The 24,628-nt window shown below is 37.7% G+C and overlaps 1 protein-coding gene across 7 annotated transcripts in view; it reads right to left on the bottom strand.

Annotated features, from left to right (window-relative positions):
• Window positions 1-24,628, bottom strand: part of FAM13A (family with sequence similarity 13 member A) — a 368,980-nt gene that overhangs the window by 124,132 nt on the left and 220,220 nt on the right. For all 7 annotated transcript variants that reach the window (XM_019464526.2, XM_053901396.1, XM_019464516.2 and 4 more), the window contains one exon: window positions 16,927-17,090. In XM_019464526.2, the coding sequence (XP_019320071.2) occupies window positions 16,927-17,090 (164 nt within the window). The remainder of the gene's footprint in view (window positions 1-16,926; window positions 17,091-24,628) is intronic.

The following is a 24,628-nucleotide window of genomic DNA, read 5'->3' as shown; positions in this document are numbered from 1 at the left end:
CCTCCTTTCTCTGGAAGAAACCTGATCTCTCCTAGATCTTAAATCTGTCCCCCTTCCAATAGGAACCTGAGTAAGTATCCCCTAGCCTTAAAATGTTTTCCTCATCTGCCTTGCCTGCTGGTGCTGCAGTGCTATTTTCCCCTCCTCCCACTGACAGACTTCCCCAAAACCTACCTCTGCTGTTCCCACTTCTGCATAAGTTACTGACTCCCCCACCCCATGCCAACGGACGTGGGACTTCACCACTTTTCTGAAACTGCTTTAAGGCCACCAATACTCTTTGGACTGTTAAATCTCTACTCTTAACTTTCCAGAAACATCCACCTTTGGTTTTCTGAAAGTTTCTGGTTCCCTGTAATCTTTCCTGGGGATTCCCCACATGTCCTTGATTACTCCATTCTCCTTTTATTTCATTTGTCCTTCCTTCTCTCTTATCCCCTCCACACCTTGCTTTCTAGTCCAGCACCATTCAGTACAGACATTTTATTAGGGCTTAATAAGCTGTGCTCTGGAAATACACTCCTGGGGATTGGATCCAGACTCTACAACAGATGAGCAGTGTAAACTTGGGCAGGCTATATAAAAAGCTCTGAAGTTGCTCTGAAGAATAAATGAGATCACATACGTAAAACATGAAGAATAGTGCCTGGCAAATCACTAAGTGCTAAATCATTATTAGTACTATTATCCTAATCAACACTTCCAAGGCCTCATATTATCTTATCCCCAAATTTCTCCTCCTCCTGGCCCCTCTTGTTAATGACGTTGTTATTCTCTTTATGAATCAGATTCAAAGAGTGAGTCATCTTTATTCCTCCTCCCTCGCCTCTCCTTCAAGCTGTTGACTGTCCTGTCTCTTTAATTAGCTGACCTTGGTCATTTGCAGTATGAGAATGATCCTTCTGCCTCCATTCACCTGATCTCCAAGATCTCCAATGCATACATTTCACTGTCAGGGAGTTTCCTACTGGGATTGTAATCTGCTCACTCACTCTTCTGCTAGAAACCTTCATTACCTCCAAACCATCTTTTTGATGAACCCCAATTCTTTAACATAATGACTAAGACTCTCCACCAATTAACCTCAATCTACCCCTCCAGTTCATCTGCTTATACTTCTTAAAGAAATCACTCCAGACAAACCTGGACACTATTTTTTAATCTGCTCTAAACTCTTCTACCCCAAACATGTGTTCATGCTGTTCCCTGTCTGGAATATTTTCCGTTCCATTTTCTTCTGGAAAAATTCCATGCATACATCAGGCTTTGGCCAGTTAAAAGAAATTTATTTTCCCTTTTCAATTTGTACAGCCCTATGCATCTCTAATATTATTTATACCCCCCCACCCTGCCCCAGTTTTATTATTATTTGAACCTATATATTATTTCCCTACTGGAATATAAGATCTGCAGGATAAGGACTCCATTTCTGCTATAGCCACTACACAAAATAGACACTTAATAAGTGCTGAATGAATTAACTGATAAACCGCTCTTCCAGAAACTGAAGCATAGCTACTTTAATTGGATTTTAATTTGTTGAGCAATATTTCCATCCAGTTTTTAACATTTCCCATTGTAGGCTAACACTTAAGATAAAGTAGACACCTCATGTTGGTTCAAATAAAGAATGATAACCAGTAACTGACAAAAGAAATAAATCAGAGTTCATGCATTGCTGTGCAATCACTGCGATGTAAAAAGTAGGATTCTATCCCAGACTTCTGAAAGCTTTTTTTTTTAATTTTAATTTTTTAACGTTTATTCACTTTTTGAGAGCCAGAGACAGAGTGTAAGCAGGTCAGGGGGCAGACAGAGAGGGAGACACAGAATCCTAAGCAGGTTCCAGGCTCTGAGCTGTCAGCACAGAGCCCTACATGGGGCTCAAACTCATGAACTGTGAGATCATGACTTGAGCTGAAGTAGGACACTTAACCAAATGAGCCACCCAGGCGCCCCATAAAACTTCTGAAAGCTTTTAAGCATTTTACATTATCCAGTTTCTCCTGGATTGTCTATTTCTTTTTCTACAATTCAGCTGGCTTGAGGACTTCTAATTTTCTTACATAATTTCTTCAGCAGATTCCAAGAGCTTGGTTCTATGTGTGTTTGCCCTTGTGCTATCAAGAGCAACAATTGCTCCAAAAATGATGTGGCTTCATTTGCTTCAGTTTCAACATCAATTTGAAACAAAGAACTAAGAACATTTCTTGGCCACATTAGTTTGTTTTCATATATTGTTTTAAAATCAGACTGATTATTTCCTAAGACAAAATGACATATTAAAGTAATTTCTTTCTTACAAGTTTGGTAACAAGGTGCTTCTTAAACAAGGTTTCTTCCTCATATTTTTATCAATCTTTGTAAAATGGACTAAGGAGCAACACCTTTCACAAGACAGTCACACAGTCCTCATAAATGGTAATGACTAAATCTGATAGGAGTTTTTCATAGTCATGAAACCAATATTTTCACAGTATGTACCATTTAGATATTCTGGTATTGCTGCACAGGATCCTGATTAAACTTGCTCTTTGGCAATCTGTGTTAGAATACCAGTGAATTCCTCAGGCGCCTGGGTGGCTCAGTCAGCTGAGTGTCCAACTCTTATTTTGGCTCAGGTCATGATCCAGGGTTGTGGGATCGAGCCGAATCGGGCTCCGTACTGAGCATGGGCCTGCTTAAGATAATTCTCATTCTCTCTCTCTCCCCACCTCCTCTCGTGCTCTCTAAAAAAAAAATAAGTAAAAAATAATACCAGTGAATTCCAGGGCTCATCAGAAAACATCATCATCATCATCTACAACAAATGTCACACACAAAAAAAGGGGGCGGTGGGTAGGAACTGGAGAGGTAGTATATGTAAGGCAATTAGCATTTCTTAAGAATCTATGTTGTGCTCATTTTATTAGATGTGGATCTGAAGAAGTTAATTAACTTGAACACTCAGCTAGTAAGTGGCTGACATGAAGCCAGCATCTGAACGCCATAGCATTTCCACTATATAATAACTCTTAAAGATTATAAAGTATTATAATTACCCATTGATATATATTATCAATGAGCATCAGGAAATAAAGAATCCTTTCTTTTCTTTTGGTCTGAGGTTTACACTTAGATGAGTGTGTATGCTTATAATATCTTATAATGCTTGTCTGAACCAAAGACATACACTGGACCAGAACAAACCTCTTCTGCTATCGTGAGTCAACATTGTGTGTGTGTGTGTGTGTGTGTGTGTGTGTGTGTGTGTGTGTGTGTGAGTAGTAGCAGCAGCAGCAGCAGCAGCCATTTGTAGTTGCAATGGGGGAAGGAAGTGGTTGGGTGGGCTATTGAGAGAAAGAGGAAGATAGAAAAAAGATGGAAAAATTATGCTTTAAGTGGCATTCTTAACTATATTCCTTTTATTAAGAAGTTAATATATGGAAATGGGAGGTGGGCTGTCACTTGTTTTTATGTAAAAAAAACCATCTTACGGTATTTAAGGATAATTATTAAAACCTTATAAAGGATTTATTTTAGAAATCAAAACAGTGACACTCAGAACAGGCTCAAGCTAAGTGGAACAGGGAATTTCTAGTTAGGTAAACTATTTCCTTTGTTAACAACAGAAATAAACCTGCTTGCATTGCTTAAGGCCAAAATAAAAAAAAAAATAAGAAAATCAACGTAATTGTTTTCTCAGTTATTAGACTTGTCTATAGTAAAAGATTGCTGAAAAAAAAATCCCACAGGGACAGAAATTATCTAATTGGTTTAATTCTAATGGTGGATCATGCTTTTAAAACTGTGTACTGGCTTACTTCATTAAAATATATCTGACCAGCCTTGCCGGACTCTCAGATGGCTCAGAGGGTTCATTTACTCAGGTTCTAACATCCTACAGAGGTGGAATGACAGGGAGCACGCTGCTTTAACAATGAGGCAGGGTTCCCAGGCCTCAACACCTGGAGATGCATTAGTCAGCTGCCCTTCCTCACCCGCCTGATGGCTCTGATTTTATTAATTCTAACAATCCTAATATAGAAAATAAGATATAGAACATTCACCAGAAAGGCTAATGATTTCAAATTGAAAGACAAGTGATTATATTTCATGGTACATGAATACACAGTTCTGCAGAAATTCATACAAAAGCTTTCTCTAATTTTTTTAAAGTTTATAATCAATGGAGAGGGAGAGGGAGGGGGAGGGGGAGGGGGAGGGAAGGGGAGGAGAGAAAGGGGAGAATCCCAAGCAGGCTCCACACTGTCAACATACAGCCCAAGGTGGGGCTCGAACTCACAAACCATGAGATCATGACCTAAGTCAAAATCAAGAGTCAGATGCTTAATTGACTGAGCCACCCAGGAACCCCTATTTTTTCTTAAAAAAAGTAAATTTATAATGACTGAGGGACTGAAATTTCTCCATAAAAACTGGCTAAAAATAAACTCTTTGAGACAACTTACATAATTGTTCCCCAACTTTCTGGGACACAGAAAAATCCACATTTTTGCCAGATGGAATCTCAGTTAGTGATCACTGCCAATAAATAAGTGCTCGAGTACATTTTCCTGGAATGGGACTCCGTGGGCATGACTTTCTCTAAATGTCCCTTGGGAGTCCAGATAATAGTGTTTCTGTTCTTATAAAGTATGTCATGTCCTACACAACAGCTGCTACCACACCTGAGATCTGCTGCCTTAAATTGTCCCAGTGAACTTTCACCCTGTTAAATGATATTTCCTGGCACAGGAGAAGCAGGTTTCAGCAGAGCTTCCTTAGAGAAATGTCAAAGTTGCTCAGCGTGATATGGTAACCGACGGTCTAATTCTGTATCCATACAACATAAAATAAACCTCATCCTTCTGAGACTTGAAATACTGAACCACAGGCACAAAGTCTCTCAATGTCAATACTCTGGCTGGCAATATTTATTTACTTCAACACAAAGCATTGTGCTTTGCTTTGAAGCAACCAATAAATAAATAGGTGAAAATGTATTTAAAAACAAAATAAGAGGAAGTGGCAATTGTGTTACCAAGAATAGGTCACATTAAAAAAAAAATCAGTCATGGTACCTTAAAATGCCAACAACCGTACTGCATTTTATATGATCTAATTTTTTATTTCTGAGAGAGAGAGAGAGAGAGCGAGCTGGGGAGGGGCAGAGAGACAGCGATACAGAGATTCTGAAGCAGGCTCCAGGCTCCCAGCTGTCAGGACAGAGCCCAACGTGGGGCTCGAGCCCACGGACCGCGAGATCATGACCTAAGCTGAAATCAGAGGCTTAACCGACTGAGCCACCCAGTTTTGGTTTTCTAAAATCAGGCTCAGATTTTTGATAAGGGGACCAAAAAGACACAACAGTGGGGAAAAAATAGTCCTTTTAGCAAATGGTGTTGGGACAACTGGACATCCACATGCAAAAGAATGATTCTGGACCTGTACCTCACACCACGTATAAAAATTAACTCATATGTACTATATACCTAATTGTAAGAGCAAAAGTATAAAACTCTTAGAAGAAATCATAGACCTAAATCTTCGTGACTTTGGATTAAGCAATGGTTTCTTAGATAGGACATCAAAATCATAAACAACTAGAGAAAAAAAGAGATTAACTGACCTTGATCAAAATTAAAACCTTTGGTGCTTCAGAGGACATTATCAAAAAAGTGAAAAGGCAATTGTTAGAATATGAGAAAATATTTGAAAATCGCATATTTGATAAGGGATACTATCCAGAATATATAACTAACTCTTCCAACTCAGTAAAAAGTCCAATTTTAAAAATGGGCAAAGTATTGGAATTGCCATTTCTCCAAAAGAGATATACAAATGGCTAATAAACACATGAAAAGATGCTCATCATTAGTCTTTAGAGAAATGCAAACCAAACCCACAAAGAGACACCATTCTACACTCAGCAGTATGGTTGTAATAAAATAGACACTAACAAGTGTTGACAAAGATGTGGAGAAACTGGAAATATACTTTGCCAGTAGGAACACAAACTTTGAGAAATAGTTTATGGGTTCTTGAAAAAGTTAAACACAGGTTATTGTATGAACTAGCAACTCCACCCCAGGCATATACACGAGAACTGAAAACATGTTTTTACAGAAAGACTTGTACAGAAATGTTCATACCAGCATTATTCATAATAGCCCCAAAGTTCAAGCAACCCAAATAAATGCCCATCAACTGGTGAATAAACAAAATGTAATGTCTACCTACAACAGAATATTATTCATCCTCAGAAAGGCATGAAATACTGACACATTACCATATGGATGAACATTCATAACATATTCTAAGTGAAAGAAGGCAGAGGCAAAAGATGTAAATTGTGTAACTGAATTTATACACAATGGCAAGAGTCAGAGCTTCATAGAGATGAAATATCAACAACAAGTGACAAAGTGGGTTTAATAAAGGGTTAGTATCCAAAATATATAAAGAACTTACACAACCCAACACCCCAAAAAATCCAGTTAAAAAATGAGAAGACATAAGTAGACATCTTTCCAAAGAAGATATACAGATGGCCAACACAGACATGAAAAGATGCTCAACATCACTCATCATCAGAGAAATACAAATCAAAACTACTGTGAGGATGTCACCTCACACCAGTCAAATTGGCTAAAATTAACAACACAGGAAACAACAGGTGTTAATAAGGATGGAGAGAAAGGGAAGCCCTCTTAACACTGTTGGTGGGAATGCAAACTGGTGCACCCATTCTGGAAAATAGTTTGGAGGTTCTTCAAAAAGTTAAAAATAGAGGAGTGCCTGGGTGCCTCAGTCAGTTAAGCATCTGACTCTTGGTTTTGGCTCTGGTCATGATCTCATGCACTAACAGCCCAGAGCCTGTTTGTGATTCTCTCTCTCTGCCCCTCCCCTGCTTGTAGGCATGCTCTTTCTCAAAATAAATAAATAAACTTAAGAAAAAAAAAAGTTAAAAATAGAACTATCCTCTGACCCAGCAATTGTACTACTAAGTATTTACCCAAAGGATACAAAAATACTGATTCAAAGGATACACGCAACATATATATATATATATATATATATATATATATATATATATATATATATATATATTCCCTGTCTTTAATGTTTGATGATTTGTGTAATCTATCTCAGAGTAATCTTGATTGGGGTCCTTTGAGCTTCATGCATATGGATGTCCACATCCCTTCTAGGATTCAGGTAATGTTCAGCCATTATTTCTTGAAAATATATTTGATCATGACCTGAGCTGATATCAAGAGTCAGATGCTCAACCAACTAAACCACCGAGGCACTCCTCAGCCATTATTTCTTTAAATAAACTTTCTTCCCTTTTCTTTCTCTCCTCTCCTTCTGGGACTCCCAAGTTGAAATATATTCATTCACTTGATGGTGTCATGTAGATTCCATATACTTTTTCACTTTTTTCTTTTTAATTTTTGTTTCTCTATATATTCTAAATGACCTGTCTTTATTTTCTGATTCTTCATGCTAAAGTCTGCTGATGAAATTCTCTACTGAATTTTCACTTCTGTCATTATATCCTTACACTTAAGGATTTCTGTTTGGTTCTTTTTTATGGTTTTCATTTCTTCATTGCATTTTTAAATTTTTTTCAAGTATTTTTTTATTTCATTTAGTTGTCTGTGTTATCTTGCATCTCACTGAATTAAAAAACATTTTTTTAACATTTATTCATTTCTGAGAGAGAGAGACAGAATGTGAGTGGAGGAGGGGCAGAGAGAGAGGGAGGCACAGAAACTGAAGCAGGATCCAGGCTCTGAGCTGTCAGCACAGAGCCCGACGCGGGGCTGGAACTCAGGGACCGTGAGATCATGACTTGAGTCGAGGTTGGACACTTTTGTCCATGGACAGCCACTAATTTAGTGTTGTTGTGGGGGGAAATGAGAGGAGGGCCTCCTATTCTGTTACTTTGCTCTATAATTTTTAAAGTAAATATAAAGACAAAATATGACACATGGCCTAATCTTAAAGAGAACACAGGCATACCCCATTTTATTGAGCTTTGCTTTACTGCACTTTTCAGATACTGCATTTTTTATAAATTGAAAGTGTGTAGCAACCCTGCATCGAGCAAGTCTACTGGTGCCATTTTTCCAACAGCATTATGCTCACTTCATTTCTTCATGTCACATTTTTGCAATTCTCACAATATTTCAAACTTTTCATTATTATTATATTTGTTATGGTGATATGTGATCAGTGATTATGACTCACTGAAAGCTCAGATAATGGTTAGCATTTTTTTTTAGCAATAAAGCATTAAAAATTTTTTTTTTAATGTTTATTGATTTTTGAGAGACAGAGAGAGACAGAATGTGAGCAGGGGAAGGGTAGAGAGACAGGGAGACACAGAATCTGAAGCAGGCTCCAGGCTCTGAGCTCTCAGCACAGAGCCCCATGGGCACAAACCCATGAGCTGTGAGATCATGACCTGAGCCGAAGTTGGCCACCCAACCAGCTGAGTCACCCAGGTGCCCCAGCAATAAAGCATTTTTAAATTAAGGCATATAGATTGTTGTTTCAGACATAATGCTATTATATACTTAATAGATTATAGTATAAATATAAAATTTTATATACACTGGGAAACTGAAAAAATCATTCAACTCACTTTGAGATATCTGCCTTATTGTGGTCATCTGGAAACCAAAGCCGCAATATATGCCAGTATCTAAAACCAAGGTAGTCCTGGAAAGTATGGTTTATGTGGTGGCTGTAGGTATGAGAAAAAGACAAGCACAGAGCTGAGGGAGAAGAAACTGGAAAGACAAGTAGAGGATAGAGCAAGGAGTCTCTTATAGGCTGTGTACATATGAACTACCAAATAGTTCTGAGGAGTATCATCTGTTTAAAAGTTTCTGGGTCTGCAGAGTTGGTAAGGAGTGTGGCAGTAATGAAGCAAAATAAAGACAGTGAGATTGTCAAAGAGTATTTGGGAATTGGCTGGCTATGGGTAGATGATGGGGAGGGGGCAAGAAAGAGTTTGACATATATGAGGGACTAGGCTGACCAGTGTGTTAGAGTGATGTGGGGATATGGCTCAGTAGAGAATTCTCAATGGGAGACAGAGGTGTAGAAGTCATTGTATAGAGTTAGAAGTTGAAGAAAGAGGCATAGGGCCAGCTTGTGTAAAGAAAATGAATCCAGCAGGAGAGGGGAATGCAGAAAATGCAGTAATTATCTAACCACAAGGTGATGGAGGCCTAACTCAGAATTGAGCTCAAGGGGGGAAAATGGAGAAAGGGATGTTGGAGAGACTGAAAACAAAATACTGACAAGGTTTGGTGACTGATTATAGAAAAGGTTTTGAGTCTAGTGCTTGAGTGAATGAAACCCATGGCAAAGTGGAGAGGCAAAGGGGAAGACAAGTTGTCTTTCGTAGGGTGAGTTTATGGTAAAGGCTGAGGTAGAGATAGCTGACAGGCACTAGAATGCTAGAACTGAGTTCAGGTCCAAGATACTTGATTTGAAAACTATCATGCTATGACTAGATTCACTGTGGAGGGGACAGGAGACAGAGATGGAACAGGTAGCCACGGAAGGAGACATGAAGGTCACTGAATTTGGAGGTGGGAATGGAAGGGAAGGAACATCACAGGTGGAAGCAACACAGGAAATGGGGAATTTTCAAGAATATGTGAAGAACTACAATACGTTAAGTATGATGAAGATTGGTTTTTAAAAAGTAGAAAGTATTTAAAAATACATTCTGTATAAATACACTGAAATAAGTCTAGGAGAATATACAACCAACCTACCATAGCAGGAGGAGAGGGGAAGGAGTTAGAATTATGGAGCCAGGGGGCATCTGGGTGGCTCAGTTGGTTGAGTGTCTGACTCTTGGTATCAGCTCAGGTCATGATCCCAGGGTTGTGGGATTGAGCCCAGCATCAGGCTCTGTGCTGAATGTGGAGTCTGCTTAAGATTCTCTCTTGCTCTCCCTCTGCCCCTCTTCCCCTGCTCTCTCTCTCTCTTTACTGAAATAAATAAATTAAAAAAAAAAGAATTATAGACCCAATGATTCATTGGGAACTTCAGTGTTATCAGTGATGTTTTAAATTTTTCTAAGAATCATCTATTCCCCATACAACTCATCAAAAATATTGAAAAATGGAATAAATGGACAGGAAAGCACTTTTAGAATAAAACAACTCTCTTGGACAGAAACACTCTCTCAAGAAAAGATTTGTCTTTAATACACGACTTATTGTAGTTTACCTTATTTACCTATCAAGTTAAAAACAACCCTGCAACAAAGTTACTTTCTTTAGTTGTATAGTCTTCATCATATTATTTTAGGTAAATAACTGGCAAATGGTAACTATTTATTCTGATTGCAGAACAGGAAAGCATTTAAATCACTCTTCATTTCTTTATCTCTTTATGCAAGAGCCAGGTACAAAACTTTCACTGTCTATGTATCTATAGGACCCTCACTGTGGGACAGGAGACCACAACTTCTGTTGACACAGAACCACACTGGGTAACTTTTCTGCTTATGACAATGGACCCCTGACATTTTTTTTAGTGAAAATCCCAGGATGTTGGAGCTTTTTTTCTATGTCTCCCTGAAATACCGATCATTTCGATAACTTCTGATTACAGCACTGCACACCATTACCTAGAATCCTTCCAGATTCTGTCCAAAGAGCTTTCCTTCCCTCTTCTCCCTAAATCAGCTTCCAAGAGGGCCTGGCCTTTATTCCTGCCGCCATACTCTGCCATATTCGATGAAAAGTATGAAGGAACAAATTCTCTTAAAATGTAACAAACATAACCTTCTCTGTAGACAGCATTTACTTACAACAGTAGTTGCATTTTAGCAGTTTGCAATCAAGTGACTTTCTTGTTAGAGTACATCCATTTCTTACTACGCCAGCAATTGTTTGTTCATTTGTTTTGGTACTTGTATTTTTTTAAAATAATGTTATTGAGGTATATTTTATGTATCCTAAAATCTACTTTTCAAGTCTACACAGTTCAGTGATTTTTAGTAACTTTACCAAGTGGTCTAGCTATTGCCATAAATCAGTTTCAGAACATTTTCATTCCCCCCAAATAAAATCCCTCAGGGCATTTACATTAATCTCTGTGCCTCCCTGGTCCTCCACCCCCAGCCCCGGAGAATCACAACTCAACTGGCTATTTCTTTAAACTTGCCTTTTCTGGACATTTCATATAAATGGCAACATACCATACATGGTTTCTTGAGTCTTCACGGATTTTATAGAACAAAACTAGAGATTTTCCTTTGGCCTTTAAGAAAATCACACGTTTAAAGAAGTATATTACCTTTCAAATAAAACCTTGCAATAAATACTATTAAAAATCTAAAAAACTAAAATATTAATCCTGTTTTATTTAAGTTCTAAAATTTAAGAACATTCTGAAGGTAATATAGTGCTAGAAACATGAATGATCACTTAACCTATCTCACACATTGAAACAGATAGTAAGACAGCTATCCCTAAAGCTTTTAATCATTTTAACATCTCCAACTTTACATGTAATAGAACTTACCCTTTTTCCTTTTGAGGATGGATGTGTAACTTTCCCTTCTAGGAAAAATTTTAAATGGCTGGTTTCTTAATATATTAGTTAATGCCTACAGGTAGGTGTGTGTGTGTGTGTGTGTGTGTGTGTGTGTGTGTGTGTGTGTGTGTTATTTTCGTCCTCAGTATCTTTGAAAGGAATAAGAGTATCATGTGTAGCGAAAGGAACTGGAATGTTCCAGCCTTGCTTAAAAGGATGCACCTGTCCAATAACCTCCTGTTTTCTGTGAGTGCCTCTGATCCTCCAAATTTGTACACTGTGCTTAGAGTGTGGAGAAGGGCAGGCACTGACTCCTTTGAAGTAGGCAGGTCAGGTTAGAAATTATGCTTTTTAGTCTATTGTGAGTTTCAGTAATGCACACATCTCAACTACAAAAAAGAATTTTTAATAGTATTTTTGAAACTGCTGCTGTGAGTTTTAGATGACATACATGGATTAGCTAATGCTTTCACTGAATTAAGTGAACATGTCAATAAGTACTTCTGTCTTTGGCTTGGAATTCAGTATAAAATAGATAATTCTACTAAGCTCTAACAAAATCAAGAGATACTTATCCTTAAGCTTTTTTCATTGAATCACTCTAATTGGGACAGATTCTATGAAGAAAAATGATTGTTTATATGATCATAGCCTCAATGCCAATTTTTGAAAATTATAGAAATATGGAAAAAAATGTCATTCATCTAAATAAATTATGCTCTAAGATAGAAATCAGCCTGTAAGCAGTAAGTGATATCCCCTCCTTTTTGAACTCTCAAAACATCACACTTTAAGTGTGTAGCTCTCTTTACTTTTATTTTTGCAGCCACTATCTGAAGACTAGAAAATAGTGAATACATGTTGGTAACAATTCATACTTCTATTACATCTTAAGAAGAAATGAGACTCCCTAGAAGAACTGAAATGAAGAAGAAGACCAAGTGAGACAACCTGGGGAAAAATACTGAACAAGGCCTCAACTCTAAACATTCAAAGTTATCAAAACTTTGTTAGCCAAAAATTGCTTCTCAAAAGCCCTAGAAATTAGCCTTTAACCTGTTGTTTAAAAATCATAGGACACTTCACCATTCTGGAAATCTCAGTACCAAAAGGTTCTTTCTTGGTTTTATCTTTGTTATTAACTAATATGGTAATTCTGCTGTAAACCAAACCATGAGGTATAAAAGTGGTGCACTGATTTTTAAAGTGCAGACAGAACGATTTTTTTTTTGTAAAGTAAACCAAACTCACCAGGTCATAGACCAAACAAGAATAAATTCTGCTAAATTTTTTTTCCACAAAGAGCAACTACAGAATAAAAAAATCAATACTAGGAAAAACCCAGCTAAAGGCTGCCTGACAATTCCTAGAAAAAAAGTTGGTAAACCAAAGTAAATCTTGTATTAGGTAATAGGCACACAACAATGTATTTAATACACTATTGCCAACCTTTCTGTTTTAAGACTGGCACAACTAATCAACTGTTAAGGAAAATCTTCCTTAAAGACTTAGAAAAAGTTGTGTGTATATCACATATACCACTTTGAATTTATTTAAAAATTTATGAACTAGGGTGCCTGGGTGGCTCAGTTGGTAAAGCATCCTACTTTGGCTCAGGTCATAACCTCGTGGCTCATTGGTTCAAGCCGTGCATTGGGCTCCATGCTGAAAGCTCAGAGTCTGTAGCCTGCTTGGGATTCTGCGTCTCCCTCTCTCTCTGTCCCTCCCCCATTCGTGCTCTATCAAAAATAAACACTAAAAAATTAAAAAAAATTATGAACTAATAACTTGTTCTGGACAATAAATAGAAACAGCTTCATCAGTGCATTTTTGAAATGAAAATTGCCATAATATCCATTCTCTTACTTCAAAGATATATGAAGGATTTAAAGTTTATTTTTAGTTAAATTTATTTTAATTATCTCCATTTGTCTTTTGACAATTTGTCTCACCATCTATGAAGAGGTATATAAACAGTAAATAGTAAAATCTCTGAATGGACATTACAGATTATGGACAGAGACAAGAACTTGGATGAGTTAATACTGCATGATGATGAGTAGCATGGTTTCTCTCTCTTTTTTTAAAGTATTTATTTCTGAGAGAGAGAGAGAGAGCGAGCATGCTCAGGAGAGAGCAGAAACAGGGGAGGAGGAGAGAGTGAGGGAGAGAGAGAGTCCTAAGCAGGCTACATGCTGGTCATGGAGCCTCATGTGGGGCTCAATCTCACCAACCATGAGATCTTGACCCAAGCTAAAATCAAGAGTCAGATGCTCAACTGACTGAGCCACCCAGGTGCCCTATGAAACTTTTTCCCTTTCATTTTCTGCCTGGATGAATTAAAAAAAAGATACAAAGAACAAATATTAAAATTTTTCTTTTCATTATTTCATTAAGGCATTCCTGGCATAACTCTCTACCAAGTAATTTCAGAAGATAACATCTACACTAGCTCTTGTCACCCAGCCCCTTGACTCGGATATTTAAACTAGAGAAGAAAACTTTAAAAAGGTCCAGTATTTCTATCTTTGGCCTTTATTATTTTTGGAACTTTCCTCACTGCCCAAGGCCAGTTCCTCCACTGATAACACCCTTGCCGTTCAGTGGTGAAGACTGCACATTGCACAAACCCGGCCCCAGCAGCACAGCTATCCAGCAGGTGCGTAGCCTGTGCTTCTCAAGATGTTGCTCCCTCGTTTCCGAATTCCCTCTGGATGCCTTGTTGTAGTACCTCCAGGCTAGGAACATCAGCGTCTTTCTGTCCATGCACGCAAACCGGCCTTTCAGTTGTTAGAATATTTTAACACCCCAAATGGAGTAAAACAAACAAAACAAGCCCAACCCTTTCTGGACCGAGTCCACTCGTGCCCTCTGTCAAAGTGCAGACTCGTCTGCCCCTTTGCTAAGGCTCACAGGTGGAGCTGGGTCCACCATGTGGCCTTCTCACTGATCCCACGCACCTATAACCTCTCCTTCCGCACAGATGCCACAGGAGCCTTTATAAAATACAAGTCTGCTTGGATTGTCCGCCAATCCAGCGGGCATCCTACTTTGGCTCAGGTCATAACCTCGTGGCTCGTTGGTTCAAGCCCTGCATTGGGCTCCATGCTGAAAGCTCAGAGTCTATAGCCTGCTTGGGATTCTGCGTCTCCCTCTCTCTCTTCCCTCCCCCATTCGTGCTCTATCAAAAATAAACACTAACAAATTTTAAAAAATTATGAACTAATAACTTTTTCTGAAGGCTCGCAGATATTCCTGAGATCACATTCTGTCATGGTCAAGAGAAAATCCAAAGCCTTTAATATGGGGGACAGTTTTTCATGATCTGATCTATTCAGCCTCTTAGCCCACCTCTAGCCTCATCTACATTCTAAACCCCAGGGTCCTGAATCCACTGCAACACTTGCTGTTCTCTGAGCTGTCCTCACCACCCCGCATGTCCTGGCACATGTTGTTTTCTTCCAGGAGCACCTTGTCTCGATTTACCTGCCCCCCAAACTTCTACTTATCCTACTAGTCCTATTTCTAAAGTCGTCCTCTTTCTGAAACCTTCTCTGACTCTCCTCTCCAGACGTGGTCTGTTCCCCTCCTCTGGCCTCACACAGCACCCTGGGTATTGTACTGGAAGCTTTTTAAGAGCACCTGAATCTTACTTATGACTTTATCACCAGACCATTTCACAGTGCTTGGTAGATGATGGGCACCTAGTATATGTGTGTTTAATGATCACAATTCAAGTTTTATTTACTTTTCCTCTGTGCCCCCAAGTGTAAGACTTAGGTCTCTTAATTCTCTGAATTGCCAGCACCAGCAAGTAAATGCCACATAACTAGATCTCCATAAAGATTAATGACAGTTGAATGAATCAATACTATAACTAACTCCAGCCCTCCCTTGTCTCACTGATCCTGCAGGCTGATGAAAGATTACTTTTTCTAATATATAATTTTCCATGGTTCCCATCACCTACTCCTACCCAGGTGAAACTTTTACTGGCTTCCTATTACTTACAGGATGAAGCCCACTTCCCTAGCTCAGTTCTTTTGCATAGAAATGCACTTTCTTTGACCTTCACCAACACTCTCTTCCCCCTTTGCATCTCAGCTTAGGCTTTCCCTGCCCAAACTAAAATTGTCTTTGCGTGAGTCTGGGACATTAACCCGATTTAGTTTCTTAATATCCCCACTTATTAGAGCTGAAATGATCTTCACAAGCTCCCCACTGCCCCCCGCCCACTTTTTCTAAGTGTTTTCCTATTACTCCCTTCACTAAAATGTAAGTTCCATAAACACAGGGGCCTGGTTGGCCTTGTTCAATGCTGTATCCCTGATCCTAAAGCAGTTCCTGGAACCAGAGATTAAGTGCTGATCATTTGTTCAGTGAAGGAAAGAATAAATGCAAAAATACTTCTAGTTGGCATTCAAGGTCCTCAGTGACCTGGGTGCCCTCCATTTTCCCAGCCTTATCTCCAACCAATTCCTCACATGATACCTGTTTGCTATTTCCCAAATACCTCTATTAGACTTCCTGACTAGGCCTTCTTTTTCTTCCTATTTAAATTCTCTTCATCTTTTATAGGAATTCCTTCTTTCATAAGGCAATCCAAAGTGGTAAGCTCCTGAGCTATTTATCTAGTTAATGTCTTAAATATCTTTCAATTCTCTAGAGCTTTCTTATAATGGATTTTTTAATAAATGGGCTTTAAGTTATAACAAAAGACTGAAAATTCTTAAAGGAAAAAACTTCCAAATGCTAGGAGTTAATAAGATTCAGACTCCATTTTATCTATTAAAAAAAAAACCCTACATGTCTTCTTCAAGTATAACAAAGAGGTTTGCTTTCCAGTATAATGTGCAACATAATAAATAGTTAAAATGATACATTCAAATGTGTTAGTGACAGCTGGTTCCAGTAACAACTCTGATGTCCATTTTGACTGCAAATATAATGTGCAACATAATAAATAGTTAAAATGATACATTTAAATGTGTTAGTGACAGCTGGTTCCAGTAACAACTCTGATGTCCATTTTGGCTGCAAATAATACTGGCCACTGACCATATTATGAAAAGGGAACCAAGAAGTAACTCTTCCCACTTACAACTCTGAGCCTAGCACAGTCCAGTTGACTAGATACTTTGTTTTAAAACATAAACAAAAAAGTACATATTACAAATCAGGAACACTTCTGTGGTAAGAACTATTACTCAAAACAATTCTCAAAACTTAGAATGAGTTTTAAATAGTTTTACTGGTCTGCATCCTGTTGACCCCAGTGGTAGTTACATGCAAACATTCCTAAGTATGCCAGGCTATACATGGGAGCAGACAATACATGATGTAACATGTAAACAAAAGAAACATGCCAACCTGGATACCAACTTTGCACCACTAGCATCTTCTGCTGAATTCACATCATTCCAGTAGGGTTTTCTATGACTTAGCCGCAGGCTGACCTGAGGAACACCATCTGACAGCTCTGGTTGTGGTACTCTGTGTGACTGAATAGATCCCTCACTCCTGGATTTTGGGATCTAGAAAATACAATTTGAGGAGGAGGGAGGATTTAAAAAAATCTTTCAGATTAAGTTATCAAAGATAATTTGTTCTAACTTATTAGTAACCTAATGTATTAATGACATTCCAGAAAAATACCAACCTAGGTATAGAATTTAAAATATTAAAAATAAATTGCTAAAAAGCAAAGGGCACAGGGAAGGGGAGATATCAACACTTCCAAGGGGAACTTTCAAACCATATACAGCCCACATCCCTTTCCTGGATTCTGATACAAATCTTCCCCAGGCTTACCCCCTCCCTCCCTCCCCTAGCCCCCACCATTAGAATAATTATGCTGTGTAATGAGAGATTATGAGAGTATATCAGAGTGGCAACCTGGAGTGAAGGAAAGAAGAAATAGAAAAAGACAGGGGGAAAAAAAAGGGCTGAGAACCAGTGAAATGAAGGATGACAATATCAGAAAGGTGTCTAGAAATATTTACTACCAACAAGTAAAATCTGCACCAGTTCGCTAATAGTTTCTGTTGTCATCTTCTTTTATAGGGCAAAGTATGGTGTAATACACTTTTAACTAAAGAAATAGCTAGGAAAAATGCACCTTTTTAGTTCTCTTCTGTCTCTAGAGGCACGGGCAACACAAGTGCCAAGTAAACGCTGGTGTACTGACTTCTCCTATCTGAGGTTATGTGCTCCCTCCAACCCCAGAAACACCCTCATGCTTTTATATTGCATCAGAAACAATGTGAATACAATTGATATCCTTCTCCTGAAATTGTGTAAAAATCATGTGAGAGTTTCAGGAAAAATTCAAACCCTCAGATCAATTGTATTTGTTACACCGGAAGCTCTTTCTCATCTCCTGGACTTTTCTTATACTTGTCCTTCAACTGGAATGCCATCTGTTCATCACTGGCCACTCACCAATTGCCTAAGACCAAACCAAATCTTAACTTCCTTTGAGGCTGAGAGAAGAATCCACTTCCCCGGGCGCCTGGGTGGCTCGGTTGGTTGAGCGTCTGACTTTGGCTCAGGTCATGATCTCACGGTTCATAGGTTCGGGCCCTGCATCCGGCTCAGTGCTGACATCTCAGAGACTGGAACCTGCTTTGGATTCTGGGTCTCCCTCTCTCTCTGCTCCTCCCCTACTCAAACTCTGTCTCTCTCTCAAATGACCTTTCCCAACTTTGAATTCCTGTAATACAATGCCACAAAATCCATGCTTGATCTCATGTCGCCTGATAGTTGTTTTAGATTTCTAAGTTATATGGCTTCAGCCAGATGTCTGGACACAGAGATTATAGTCTCATTCTCTTCCCCTTTCTCCTCCTCTACCGTGTCCTTTTCCTCCACTTATTTATATTATTATTTTTAACATTTTAGCCATTGAGTCTAGTTAAGTTTTGAACCCATTAATACTTATTGTCAGACAACACACTTTTTTTTTAGAAGATATTTTTTCTTTTCTTTCTTTCTTTTTTAAGTTTATTTCGAGAGAGTGCATGAGCAGGGGAGGGGCAGAGAGAGAGGAAGAGAGACAGAATCCCAAGCAGGCATTGCAGTATCAGAACAGAGCCCAACATGAGGCTCAAACCCATGAACCATGAGATCATGACCTGAGCCAAAACCAAGAGTGAGATGTTTAACCCACTGAGCCACCCGGGTGCTCCAACAACATACTTTTCAACTGTAAGATATTCCAAAGACACTGACTGACCAAGAAACTAGGGTAACAGGCAATTAAAAAAAGTAATATGGGGACAGTTATAAACATCAATATTTAATAAATTCATACCTCTATGAGAATTACAAAAATAACACATGAAAATAATTTAGCAAATAGTTACATTTACCACAGAGCAAAGTAAGTACTCAAAATATTAATTTTAATATTAATTTAAATTAATTTAATATTAATAACTTATTAATATTGTTAAGTAAAACTGGCCCAAATCTGACAATTACCAATGAATTGTTTCATTACATTTCTCTGTAGAGTGTTCACAAAAGTTCATGAAAATCAAGGGAAAGTGAATTTTTTAAAATTATAAACTATAGTTCACTGAGATATTTGCCAAGATTACTTATGAAAGAAATATTTAGGTAAACAGCAAGAGAACATATTAAAAGTACAAATATATGCTATTATATATTTCATAAAAGGGGCTCTTTTGCATGTGGCTATTTTTCATATGAGTAGACAGGAAAAATAAATACACTGAAAAAGCAGTAAGATTTCAAACTAGTTAGCTAAAAAATCTCATACCCAGACTTAATTCTCTCAATATGAAAACAAATATAAGAACAGTTGTTTGGCAACATTTTATGGTGTTAAAATAAGGACATAGCATTTTAAGTTCAGTGATAATTTGGGGGTTCTAAAGTTGATTCAATAGTTTATGTAAAGGAGAAATATTCTAAGGTAGAAAGGTAACATGTAGCTGATTCCACTTGGTCAGTTTACATTAAAATAGACTACATAACACAGATCACTTAAGACTCAGATACCATGAACTATATCAGGCACATTTTTCAAAGTATTTTTCTGTGATGATTTAATCTCTATAAAAATAAAACAGAGGGGCGCCTGGGTGGCTCAGTCCATTAAGCATCTGACTTCGGCTCAGGTCATGATCTCATGGCTCATGAGTTGGAGCTCCACCTCGGGCTCTGTGCTGACAGCTCAGAGCCTGGAGCCTGCTTTGGATTCTGTGTCTCCCTCGCTCTCTGCCCCTCCCCCACTCACGCTCGGGTGTGTGTGTGTGTGTGTGTGTGTGTGTGTGTCTCTCTCTCTCTGTCAAAAATAAACATTAAAAATTTTTTTTTAAATACAACAGGATTGTCATTAGCCATGAACTTTAAAATATAAATTTATTAATATATACTAAAGTAGTCCAAAGAGCTGAGCTTATGCACAAGGACATGAAAACACCACATGAAGCCTATGAGAGAACAAAATTGTTAGAAAAAGGTAGGTCAGTAACTCTGAGACCATTAGAACTATAGAGTGTATATATATATACACACACACACATATATATACACACACTATATATATACACTATATAAATATATATATACACTATATATATACACTAAATATACACTATATATACATATAAACTATATAAATATATATATACACTATATAAATATAAATATACACACACACACATTTTAAAAGGAATGCATGTTTTTAAAGGAGATAAATGATACCATCATGAAGATGTACCTTCAAGACTACACATTTCATTACAGATATGATTACTGTAGGAAAAATAGATAAAAATTTAAAATCGGCTGCTCTACCTTTGTCATTAATTTTAGTACAAATGTATTAACTTTGAGAAAAGTAAAGAGATCACTGTCTTTGCCTTAGCTGGAATTGAGCTTTGATTTGAGCCTTGGCCTTATAAGGTAGGTAGAAGAGATAGTTTTATTTTTATGCTCTGAGTGTCCACCTCAGATTGTGTAACGTTTACACTTTAAGGTGGTATTCAGGGATCCTTTCATCATAGAACTCTCGGAGGAGGAGGAAGACCCCAGTTATCCAAGGCAAAGGATACAAGGAGACATCTTATTACAGTGTAGCCTTAAAGCAGTTGTTCTCTCCAGCAGCCAGTTTTGTCCGGAGACATTACTGGTTGTCATGATGGGGGTGAGTGGGTGTGCTACTAGAGTCTAGTGGGTAAAGACCAGGAATGTGATGAAGCATCTTACAATGCACAGGACAGCCTGTCACAAAAAAGAGTTATCTGATCCAAAATGTCAGTAGGGCTAAAGCTGAGAAACTCTGATTCAGGGGTATGGTGAGAAGAAACCTGTATTGACCCAGCTCCTCTTTTTCTATCCTTTTCTTCTGGCTCCACCCTCCCTTTTTTTTTTTTTTTTTTTGCCATTGCCAAGATGTAATGGGCCCAGGTCAGCTATAGGTTTAGCAAAAATGGGCCAGCTAGGTCATCTAGGCCTGCCTTGTCTAGTCATGGGTGATATTGATTCCGTGAGGTTCAGTCAAGCTCTGTGGGGCAGGGACTCCAAATAGGGCTAAAAGCCTGACTATGATAAATGGAGTTCATGTGCTTCGAGAGATCCACCTGCAGTTTCCCTCATAATATGTGGCTGCAGTTAGAAAACTGCCAACCATCTGGAATACTGAGGTGACAAAGCTTTTCCTTTCCACTGGAGATATCCATTAAGTCACAGCAGACTTGGCTTCGTTTTTTTTAGTGATTGCTTCATGATACTGTACTTGAAGGTGAAAACTATAAAAGCCCCCAAACCATTTATGAAAAAACACTTTGCTCAGAAGAATTCTGCCATTGACTGTTTGAGATAAGGATCTAGGCACTTGTGGTGTGATTGATGTGTATAACCGAAATACTAACAATTCCAGAGACTGTAAAAAGAGCACATTCCATGCATGTATTTGCAGGTATGGAATAGTCTAACACAAGTAATTCAAGCTGCTTTAGATTTTGAGATGCCATGGGGCTAGAAACAAAAGAATAAGCTTTGATAAAGTAAAATTAGGAAATATTCTCCTGAATGTTGCTGCTATTAGTTGTAAAGATGTAGTGTTACTCTGTGTTAGGCATGGTTCCATGAGATTTATGTCAATTAATCTATTTAATTGTCATGACAACCCAAAGAGGCAGGGACTATTATCACCATCTCACAAATGAGGAAACTGAGGCATTAAGAGTTTGAATTACTTGTTCTATTGAGTAAGTGGCAGAACTACAGTTACAACCCAGGGAATCAGGCCTCAGTACTCGTGCTTACCATTACTTTCTATATCTGGTTACATGTTAAACATTAGAATTGCAAGAAGAAAAGACACTTTTGGATGAAAGTCACGTTACAGTCCATAACGCAAACCATTTTCTTCCCTTTCTTTGGCATTAGTAGTTAAAACTCTCTTTAAATTTATCTCTCTGGCATCTACTGAACTGTTCTAGCAGTATAATCTTAGGAGAAAAAGTCAGTTATGAGGACAAAACTATACAGAAAATGTATTCATATTTTTTTATTTATAATGGGCCAAAAATGTAAGCATTTTACAAAGTCAAATTACTATCATAGGCAACTATAGCACATCTATATTTTGAAGGATATCTCAGCCATTAAAATATCTCAAAAGTTTTTAATGAGACTGTGAAATTGTGTTATGATATATAATACAGTGTGAGCCCATTGAGCAAATAAAAATGCATATAGGTATATACCTCCAATAAAACTCAGATCACCATACTTAAAACATACAAAAATAAATTTCAAAGGCCAAAAACAAATTTTGTCACAGTCAACACTGCCAATATTTTAACATGGTCTCATCTTTAAAAATTGAACAGGAAATCCAGAACCAGAAAAACATCTGTGAAACCAGGCTCTGATTTACCTTTATACATTGATGTGACTAACAACATTAAAAAATCATGTGCCTCAATTTAATATTTATCCATATGAATCTATCACTGTGAGGCCACAATTGTAAGTCATAAGTACAGGCCCTCCATCCCCCAGGCAACTGCAGGGTAAGAGTTGTGTGTCCTACAGGACTGAAACAAAGGGATGGCAGGTGAGTCAGGAGGAAAGGCTCAGTTGACTAGACTGGGACCAGTCTCTAAAATCCGAATCTCCCTTTTCTTTGTGTAGGTGGAGTGAGTTCACTGCTTATTATGGGTTTCTTCCCAGCAAAGTAATGTGCATATGAATCAAGTGCAGGAAAATTTATGGGTCTTTAGAATGATTTGATAGTTATCTAGCTGTGTTTGAGAGACAAGATGAGCCTACGGTCCTCCTACTATGCCGCCATCTCAGCTCCCCTCCTCAAGTGCAGGACAATTTATAACAACAATTTAGAATGCTATCAAAGTAGTTTTAAGTTTTTTGAAGTTCAAGCATAAAAAAATAATATTTTGGTCTTAGGAGTCACCCTAAGTCCTGGTCAGTTGCTGGGCTTGCATTTTGAAATTAGAAAAACTGTTAAGTCTATTCTTTTCATCCTCAGATACTTTGAGCTCTGTTTAGAACAGGGCAGAAAATCACAATCAAGGCTCAAATAATGAAGGAAGTTGTGACAGAAGGAGTCTGAAAAGTTAATTTTTAACATTTAGACGTTCTAAATAAAGACTATTAGACTGTCTCATCTCCTTGACCGTTTTTTCCCTCTGCTTATCATTTGTATGGAAGAGGGCATAGCCTCTTGCCAAACTTCATGCTCATTCAAGTCATAATCTTCATAAGAAGAAATGGTGAAATAACGGAGCACTAGAAAAGAGATGTTAAACTCTGATTTTTTTAAAAAGACATTTCTAGGGTAAAAAAGGTTAAAAAAAAGTCCTCTAAATCTGAAAAAAGCCTTTGTTTTTAATTAAAAATATCTAAGTTTGCTTTTCAAAAGTGAGGTTTTTTTTTTTTTTTTTTTTTTTTTTTTTTTTTTTTTTTACTAAACAGCTGCAGTTCTTCTGATAATCTGATCAATCTATTATGTGCCAGCGACAGTGCTAATTGATGGCCCAGGTTTTTTTCTGAGAAAGCTATTAACATGTTTTAGGGAATTTGGGGGAATTTCTTGTACATACTTTTCCTTCCTTCCTTCCTTCCTTCCTTCCTCCCTCCCTCCCTCCCTCCCTTTTTTTGTAAAAGTGGGTCAGTGTTAAAGTTATAACTAATTAAAATCTCATCTTGATCTAAGTTTTAGTCTGTACTTTAGAATAAAATCACTTTAACTTTGTTAGAAAAATTGTGTACAAAGACAAAAATTTCACAATTAAAAAAATAGTTTATCTTGAAAGAGATCAGATAGAGCAATTACAGGTTCAGAGTGTGTACCAATCAAGTAAGGAACCCTCAGCACTTGGTGTTCCTTAACTGTTCTCTTTTCATCTCCTTTCCCCTCTGCAAAGGTAGGTGCCTCACAGCAGAGATTTTTTGTTTGTTTTGCTAACTGCTGTAGCCTTGGCTCCTAGAACAGCACCTGGCAAATAGTAGGCAACCACTATATATTTGTGTAATAAATGAACAAATGAATGACCAAACTAAACATCATCTACCTTCCTCCCAGAAACACTGAAATGTTAACAGATTATCCGTAGATACGATAAAGTAAATTCATTCTCCTGTGTAAGCACTGCTCTTATTTTAGAAATTTCATTTATATTGTTTCAAATCTTGTAAGTTAATTTTTAAAATGGCTATGGTACAGAAATGGGAAGAAGGGGCAGGAAGCTACATTTACTCAGCATAAGCGATCCCACAGTAGAGCCGTCTGACCTGGGACATAGGCTCAAGAAAGTCTCACCTTTTTAGAATCTGCTCACAGATCAATCTGTACATGGCAGTAAGCTGAGGCTTATTCACATCAACACAGTTCCAACTGCTATTTTACAAAGTTATTCATTTATGTCCCTGACTTCAGGTCTTTTACCAGGGAAAAAAATCACGCAGAAAGTAATTGTAAAGTGAGCAGTTTAGGAATTTACATAGAAGACTTTCAAAAATTTTCCTTCTATTAGTAAAATAAAAATTTGCTTTAAAATTTTTGATCACTTAT

Source organism: Panthera pardus, unplaced genomic scaffold (genome assembly GCF_024362965.1).
Source record: "Panthera pardus isolate Hobbes unplaced genomic scaffold, ASM2436296v1 HiC_scaffold_13, whole genome shotgun sequence".
Taxonomy (NCBI): Eukaryota; Metazoa; Chordata; class Mammalia; order Carnivora; family Felidae; genus Panthera; species Panthera pardus.
This window is presented reverse-complemented; position numbering and strand designations above follow the sequence as displayed.